Raw genomic sequence first — 8,302 nt, forward strand, 5'->3', positions numbered from 1 at the left:
GGACACGTGAGTTGCGGCGCTCAGTCGTACGTCGGCGCAATGTTGCCACAAACGTTGCACTCGGGGGGTCTGTCTCGGGAGATGATTCCATCTCATGCATCAATCAAGCAATCGAGCAGTCAGTCATGTCCTGTATTCAACTTATGCAGTCGCCCATGTGTATACGCTCCGTTTTCCCAACCCAACGCCCGCAATGCCGTGTCCAGAAAATGATGCCGAGAAGAAAAGCAAGACTCCCAACCTAGTACACGCTCCAGCTGATGCTCCTGTCCTTCTTCTCGGCGGCGTCCAGGTCCTCCGTGTCGGAGCCCGGCGCGGGGGCCGCGTCTCCCAAACGATTGGCGCACGCGCCCACGCACTTGGTGGCGGCGTGCGCCTTGCCCTGGTGAGTCGTCTTGCGGCGGCGGCTGCGGCGGCAGCGACCCTGGCCGGACGAGGCCTCAGAGTCGGAGCCGGCGACGGATGCGTGGCCCGAGTAGGTGCCGCCAAAGTCGCGGCCAAGGTGTAGGCGGGGCGATGAGAGGCTGCGCAGGCCGTCGTAGGGCTGCGCGTAGGACGACGTGCCGTCGGGCGAGGGAGCCGTGTCGTCCAGACTGCGAGTCTGCTCTAGCCGCGCGCCGCCCGGGGCTTGCTGGTCGCTGTGCTCGTCGTCGCCGTCGCCCACGCTCACGGTGGACTTGTGCCGGTGGCGCCGGGCCGACAGCATGGTTGAGGTTCCGTTGGCGGCCGCGCTGAGCTCGTTGTCCCTTTGGCGCAGGGCCTCGAGGTCGTGCCGCCTCTTGTAGTGGTCAGTGTGGTTGCAGCCGTTGGGACAGCCGCCCCATTTCCGCGTCACTACAAAGGTGCGCTCGCGGTCGAGCCGGGGGGTTTCGTCCTTTCCCTTTTCCTTGGTGCTGCTGCTGCCGCTGCTGGCGACGTTGGCGAGGGCTCGTTCTCGACGGAGTTCGGACCACGTGCGGAGCTTGGTTTCGAGAAGGAATTTGCCGTTTTCTTGCTTACGCATGACGAGGAACTCGCAGTGGTCGAGGTTGCGTAGGTCTTCGAATTCTTCGACAGTGAGGTGGTACCATTTCATGAGGAAGACGCGCGACATGAGTCCGTGAGTGACTGGACGTGGGCGGGTTAGACTTGGCAGATGACGCAGGAGAGGACCGGTGGGAGGGAAGTCATGCCTAGGACACAGACGCTGGCGAAGTCCTCGTCGCCGAATTGGCGCCACAGACTCTCGTTGAAGCCGCTCACGCGGTCGTAGGCGTCGGCGGCGCTCTCGCCGTTGGGGATGCGGTAGAAGAAATGTCCGTAGTCCAAGCGCTCCTGCCACATGCGCTCCATCTCGGCGCTGCAAGGCTGGAAGTTGCCAAAGTCTTGCTCACGCAGCCTGGGCTCCTCGTACACTTTGATGTTGGACCGGCGGAAGGGCGATATGTCGGGGTCGTCGGACGTAAGGGTGGCGAGGATGCCGTCTGTGGTCTCGCGCGTGCGTCGGTACGGGGATGTGAATACCTGGACGGTGTCGTCGGGACGGAGGAGGTTGCGCAGGCGGCGGCCGGCCTCGTGGGCCTGGGACCATCCTTCGGGCGTGAGCTTCACGCGGTGGTCTGGGACGCTTTGATGTATCTCGCGGTTTTCTGGGGAGAGGGTCAGTAATGGTTGATATCAAACTGGCTGGCTGGGCGTGGCTGGCTGGGCGTGGCTGGCTGGCGGGCGGTCGGTCGGCAAGAGACTGACTGTTCCCTTCGGACTGGCCATGTCGAATCAGTATGATCAATCTCGGCTTTGCCATGATTTTGTCGGCGCGGAAAGAGGGGGTTCGAGTGCTCGCTGCTCTTTGCCGAGGACAAAGGTTGGGTTCGGCCTTGCTCGACGTCGAGGCGTTGGGCGTGAGGTCGGCGCGGCAGGCGGCTTAAATTAAAAGCAGGCTGCAGGAAAGACGAGACGCACAATCGCAAGCTAGAGGTGATTCACATGCGACAAATGAGAAGACCTTGACGAGCAGGCCACTCAAAGCCGCTGGTAGAGATTGTGGAGAGACAGAGAAGTTGTTGGGGTGGTCGAACGTCGCAGCATGCAGATTGTCAATGGTAAAAATGGTGACTAATAATAACTACCGGAGGCGCCTGCCTAAATTTGGAGTGCGCGAGTGGTAACTTCCATCTGCGCTTCTCCGACTCTGACGTCTCGACCCGTGTCGTCTCGTCTCATCGGCCTCAAACGTCCACGCGCCTCTGTCACAAACTCCAGACCATCATCCGCCGCATTCGTCGCCTTTGTTGCCCGAGCCGGCGTTCATGGACTCGAACCACCTTGCCACGATTCGCCTCCCCCGCATCGCTTTTTCCTGTTCATCCTGACCCGAACGCCAAGGCCATCTATCCCATTCCCGGCATATCTGGTTTTTTTCCTAAACACCATTTCTGCTCCGGGTCATCACCACCCGGTCACAGATCACATCACGCCGCGTCGCGTCGCATCGCACCGCACCGCACCGCACCGCACCGTGCACAACACGAAACAGGAAACCACCAACCCCCAACATGTCCGCCCCAGGCCCCGAGTCAATCCCAACATCGGCAGACCCGCGCTCCCGCCGGGCCACCAAGAAGCGCGCCCCGTCACCTACATCCTCGCAGGCCGCCTCGCTGTCTGCCCTCTTCGCCAAGCCCCACCAGAACATCCGTCTGCCGTCGTCCGCCGCCGTCAAGAGGGCCCCCCGTATTCCCGAGATATACACCAACGTGCAGGGGTCTTCGTCGGGCGCAGGGTCCGGCGAGTTCCACGTGTACAAGGCATCTCGGCGCCGCGAGTACGAGCGCCTGAGAGACATGGATGAGGCCCTGAAGCGGGAGAGGGAGCAGCATGACTTTCAAAAGAGCCGCGCCGAAAAATCCCAGCGGGACGAGGACAAGACCCGCAAGAACAGGGAGAGGAGGGAGAAGATGAAGGCGAGAAAGGCGAACAAGGGCAAGAAGACGGCGACCGGGACCGGCGCTGGAGGTGACGCTGGTGCTGGTGCTGGTGCTGGTGCCGAGGGAATCACGCACGGAGCGGATCCAGGTACTCGGGAGGAAACGAGTGAACAAGGCAAAACGATGGGGGGCACCGTGTCTTCTGCGCATTCTGGTCTTGTCATCATTCATGATGACGACTGATGGATCACTTTTACAGTTTCCACCGTAGACATAGCATAGCCTTGATTTTGATACCCGTATACACATGTTGTGTACCAAATCCCCTCGACTCCATGGATCCTGCATGAGACGAACAAAGCAACATGCATACACATACACACACACACACATACACACACACACACACACACACACACACACATATATATATATACACACATCTTTATACGCTTTTGCCTTTTGCCGCGCAACACCCTATTCCCTCTTGCACACACATCTTGTGTGTCATTTTATTTTATTAATACTCGGGCCGAAAAGAACCGTCCACCCACGCCGAGGGAGAAGCTACCCGTACACCTTGAATTTCTGTAGTCTATGCTGAATTGACCCTCCAAAACCCTCACCTGCTCCTCTTGCAGCGAGTGGTACAGGGGTATTCTTCTTGCAATGGCAAACATACATGCTAGATCCCCTGGTTTCCCTATTTCATCTTTATCCATTTCGTTGATTGACCAAATCATCCTTAGTGTCATTAAATGCCTCGCTTAGTCGTCACCTCCACCAACGCCGGGAGCGCCGCCCTTCTGTGCCTTCTTTGCACTGCAAATATCGTCTACTCTCAGCAACAAGCATGCGGCCTGCTGACGGTTAGCTCCGTGCCCAATAATCTTGCTTCCACAGACGGGTGACTCACCTCAATAGCAGTCTTGAGACTCTGTAGCTTAATAGCCTCGGGCTCCCACACCCCATACTCCTTCATGTCTACAATGGTACCAGTGTCTCCATTGACACCCCATGAGCTCTTACCCTCGGCCTGCTTCGCGCGCAGATCCGTCAAGACACGCACCGGGCTCTTGCCGGCGTTCTGGACCAGGGTGCGGGGGATCACCTCGAGAGCATCGGCAACGGCTTTGTACGGCCACTGCTGAACACCCTCGATGCTCTTGGCGAGCTGAGCGAGTCTGACGGAAACAGCCATTTCCGTCGCCCCACCGCCAGGGGACAGGCGTGGGTGGAACATGACATTGCGGGCAACGCCCATGGCATCCTGCAGGTTGCGCTCAATCTCGTTGAGGACGTCTTTTGACGGACCACGGAGGAGGACGGTGCAGGCCTTGGGGTCCTGGCACTTGGTGAGGAAAGTGAAGTACTCGTCGCCAATCTTCTCAATCTCAAACAGGCCGCACCGTGTGCCGACGTCCGAGTCCTGAAGGTCGTCTACTCTGTTGACGATGGTGGCGCCGGTGGCGCGGGCTATTCTGTTGTTGTCCGTCTTGCGAACTCGTCGAAGGGCAGTAATGTTGGCCTTCATAAAGTAATGCTGAGCGAGGTCTGCGGTGCGTCACGTTAGCGATACAAAGAAATGCGTAGGAAGACAAGCTGTAGAAAAAACACACCTGATACACCCTTCTCGGTAATGACAAGGTCGGGCTTGACGGCAATGATGGCTTCGCACATGGCCTTGACTTGTTCCTCCTCAATCTGCAGGATTCGGTTCCAATCCTCCTCCTTGGTGATTTCTATGTTTGTCTGAGACTCTCCCTTCTTGTACTCTAGAGGGCAATCCAGCAGGACAATGCGGGGTTTCTCGATACGCCGGCGCATCTTGGGGTGTGTGATGTCCTTGTTCAGCATTAGGCCGTCGAGGACTCTGCTGTCTTCAATCTCACCGCCGGGCACCTTTTCAATACGGGCATAACGCTTGATATCAACTTCGGTCTTGCCATTGCCGGCCTCCCAAGTGACGGTTCGCACCGCCTTGAGGGCAAGGTCGCACATCTGATCCATCCATCGGGAGACAAACTTAGTGCCGATTGAAGACGAGATGAGCTGATTCATGGCCTTGTCGTCGTCAACGTCGATAGGCAGAGAGATTTCGTCGATGATCTTGATGGCATCCTCAAGGGCGCGTTTGAAGGCGGAAATGATGACGACCGGGTGGATGTTGCGTTCAAGCTGAGGAAGAGCTTGGGCCAAGATTTCGCCGGCTGCTGCAGCGTTAGAAGCGGCGTGTAATTTTGGTGCGGGAGTAGAGTGCTAGACTGGTGATGATGCCGATTCCACTGCTTACCCAGGATGATGACGGTCGTGGTCCCATCACCAACTTCCTCATCTTGTGTCCGGCTGAGCTCAATCATGCTCTTGGCCGCGGGGTGCGACACCTCGATCTCTCTCAGGATAGCATGTCCGTCATTGGTCAAGACGATACCGCCCATGGGGTCAAGAAGCATCTTGAGCATGGCCTTGGGACCCAGACATGAGCGAATGATATCGGCAACACTGCGGAAAATACGCATCAAGCTTTAGCGGATAATACTTGGACGTCGAGGCAAGCGGTGGAAGAAGGGCGGTTGGGGAACATACGTTTTCGCAGCGGCAATGTTAGACAATTGGGCCTTTCTTCCCGTCTGTCTCTCGCCGCCGTTGGTGTCTGCAGAGATCAAAAAGTCAGCGTGGCATGTTGAGATGATACAGCTTTGGGGGTTCCTCAAAGGCCGATGATGCAAGACCAGACACCGGGAGGATTTCCCAACAGAGAAAAGAGGAATAAGAAAACGGAGCCGCCAACTCACTCATAACCAGCACCGGAGCTTGCATAATGGGCAACGTTTGACTCTAGTGATGCTGCTGACCAAGAGGACACCAAATGAGGCAAAGATGACGAGTCGAAGAGGAAGCAAAAAGAGAAGAAATGGTGGGCAAGGAGGGGCCAACGGCGCAGGTAAGAAAATGTCCCCACGATAGTTTAGTTGGTCATGGACTGCACTTGCCGCAGCCAACAGGCGTTGCTGATTGGCCGAGTCGCCGAGCTGGGCTGACCGGACAGCACCGGCTCAGCGGTCCTTGACCAGCTTGACAGTGGACGCGCTTCGAGGGCGGAAGCTACAGTGGCAAGTGCACTAGAACGTTGACTGGCTCAGCACCGTCAGCTGGCATTGGGCACCTCAATGTCGAGCCAATCACAACCAAGCAGAGCTCGACAAACGTCAATTGCTTTGAAACAGATGGACACGGATGGAACACGGACGGATGCAAACGGAGACGCGAATTGGCCACCAACAAGGCATTGGTTACCTTGGGGTAAGTACACTCCTCCGTATGCGCTTTCGTAGTTAAATTTGAAAGCTATCCCATGCTCAGGATGGGAGCTAGCCTCGAGCTGACAACAGGAAATAACAGATGCACCAATGTATGATGCCATAGACTCTACGCTTGTTGGCTACGCTTGTGCCCACGCGCAGTCAGCAACTGCTATTTTACATGGCGTACTACGGAGTTCTAGCTTGTTGTCGAGCGCGGCCCGTCACGTGAGTCAATACACGTGACCACGCTCCTAGACTTGCTAAAACGCGCCCCGGAAGCCGGTCAATGGCGACGACATCGCGTGCCGCTTTGTTTGGTGGGGCACCGCTGCACCTCCATCAGACTCTTGAACACTTTCTCTGCTACGCCAACTCTCCCCGGTGCTGCAAACTCAGACTAGTATATCACACCGCAATGCCTGTTTCATGACTTGGCCGTCGAGCAACCTCTCCAACTCGGCGTGTATCCCGCTCGTGCCAATTCTAGGCCCTCCAATGCCGCCATGTCTCGTCTCTCCGTAGCAACCAAATCCCGCCTGCCATCGTCTCTCCGCGTCGAATCCGCCAACACGGCCGTCATCAAAGCCATCAGTCGACTATCCCGCGAAGCTCTTATCCTCCTCGCCCTCGACTGGCTAGACGGTCCATCCCTAGCCTACACCGCGCCGTATCTGTCGCCCCTCGGCGCCGACGATGACGACACCCCTGAGGACTCGGCAGACCTCTACCCGCCCTGCAAGTCCATCGAGGAGCTGCACGATCTCTACACGGATCTGCAGCAGCAAAGGGGCTCCAGGCGCGATGTCGTCAGTCGTATTTTAGAGGGAGATTGGCGCCATGGCCTGACGCTCTACCAACTCGCCATGGTCGACTTTGCATATCTCGACGAGCACCCCACGTCCCAGAAATGGACGGCCTACAAGATCCAGCCCCTGAATCTCCCTACCAAGGATGCCGACGACGAGATCCTGAAAGCAGACGACAAGAGTCTTAGTCTGCCGAGGTTTCACCCGTCGACGTTCCTACAGAGCCTGCAGGAACAGGTCCTGCCTGACATTAAGGCGCATTACCACTTCTCACGACCGAAAAGGTTTCCACTGCTGCTGCTCCGCATCTTTGCCATAGAATCCCCCTATAATACAGATCTAGCGCTGTCAGGCCCTGCCGGTAGCGGAAATTCCACCAACTTTAATTCATCGCGGACGATATACCTGGCTTTTCCGGACGGCTCACCAGCACTATTCATAACCAGAGCCCAGGCCACCGGGCCAATCAGCCATGGGGAGTCAAAGAGTCTACACGGCCTCATCGCCAACGGTGTCCCGCAGGCCCTGTCGCGTCCCCGGGAGCGGTACACCCTCAAGCCTACGAGTCTCGTAAGCAGGAACTTGGAGGCTCTCCTCGAAAGGAGAGGCCCCGGCCGGAGCAATGCTGCGGGGGGCGGGTGGAGTATCTACGCAAACGAAAAGGACAAGAAATCACCGTTGGACACGATGCTCCCCACGCCACCGCTGTCGAGGGAGTCGTCGTCAAACGCAGAGACGGCCCAGAAGCGCTCGAGGCCGCTGTCGCAGCATGAGCGGGCTGCGAAGCGGGCCAAGACGGTGGCCAAGGCACGCTTCGGCACTTCGGGCATCGTGTCTGACGGCAAGGGCGTCGAGCGGTTCGAAGTCATTATGCAGGACCCGTATCCGGCGATAGATGGCCTGTTTGTGCAAGACTCTGAGGATGAAGATGACAGGCGGAATCAGCAGACGTACAGGCGGAGGAGCAAGATCGATGCCGCGCTGCGGCAGGCCTTGGGGGACGGTGACGAGGAGGGTGATGACATCGACCCGACGCGGTGGACGCCGATTGTACGGATAAACTTTCAGGGCACGCATGTGTTTGCTGGAATACGACAATTAGTCGAAGCTGGAATCGTGGACGGCGAGCGAATGCCAGGCTGGATGACAGGCGAGGATGGCGTGACGACTGGCGTTGTAAAGAATGGTTTGATACGGGGCCACAAGGGTTCAGGATTATGATGCAATGGGCGGCGTCTGAGAGGCTTTGTTTCTGTGTGACTTCTCTCTCTCTCTCTCTCTCTCT

General features: G+C 57.5%; 4 protein-coding genes across 4 annotated transcripts; 2 read left to right on the forward strand and 2 right to left on the reverse strand.

Annotated features, from left to right (window-relative positions):
* Positions 1-241: 241 nt before the first annotated feature.
* On the reverse strand, positions 242-1,783 carry MAM_00907 (phosphoglycerate mutase family domain protein; the record flags this gene model as incomplete). Its single annotated transcript, XM_040819706.1, has 3 exons — positions 242-1,107; positions 1,182-1,628; positions 1,729-1,783. The coding sequence occupies 3 exons, from the start codon at positions 1,781-1,783 to the stop codon at positions 242-244; spliced, it is 1,368 nt and encodes a 455-aa protein (XP_040682971.1).
* Positions 1,784-2,534: 751 nt separating this feature from the next.
* MAM_00908 (DUF1168 domain protein) lies at positions 2,535-3,149 on the forward strand (the record flags this gene model as incomplete). Its single annotated transcript, XM_040819707.1, has 1 exon — positions 2,535-3,149. The coding sequence occupies one exon, from the start codon at positions 2,535-2,537 to the stop codon at positions 3,147-3,149; it is 615 nt and encodes a 204-aa protein (XP_040682972.1).
* Positions 3,150-3,673: 524 nt separating this feature from the next.
* MAM_00909 (T-complex protein 1 subunit gamma) lies at positions 3,674-5,726 on the reverse strand (the record flags this gene model as incomplete). The annotated part of the gene is made up of 6 exons (XM_040819708.1): positions 3,674-3,766; positions 3,823-4,460; positions 4,526-5,116; positions 5,200-5,408; positions 5,493-5,559; positions 5,702-5,726. The coding sequence occupies 6 exons, from the start codon at positions 5,724-5,726 to the stop codon at positions 3,674-3,676; spliced, it is 1,623 nt and encodes a 540-aa protein (XP_040682973.1).
* A 988-nt stretch (positions 5,727-6,714) lies between these two features.
* MAM_00910 (chl4) lies at positions 6,715-8,238 on the forward strand (the record flags this gene model as incomplete). The annotated part of the gene is made up of 1 exon (XM_040819709.1): positions 6,715-8,238. The coding sequence occupies one exon, from the start codon at positions 6,715-6,717 to the stop codon at positions 8,236-8,238; it is 1,524 nt and encodes a 507-aa protein (XP_040682974.1).
* Positions 8,239-8,302: the final 64 nt, after the last annotated feature.

This window comes from Metarhizium album (assembly GCF_000804445.1).
Source record: "Metarhizium album ARSEF 1941 chromosome Unknown scaffold_1, whole genome shotgun sequence".
In the NCBI taxonomy this organism is placed as follows: domain Eukaryota; kingdom Fungi; phylum Ascomycota; class Sordariomycetes; order Hypocreales; family Clavicipitaceae; genus Metarhizium; species Metarhizium album.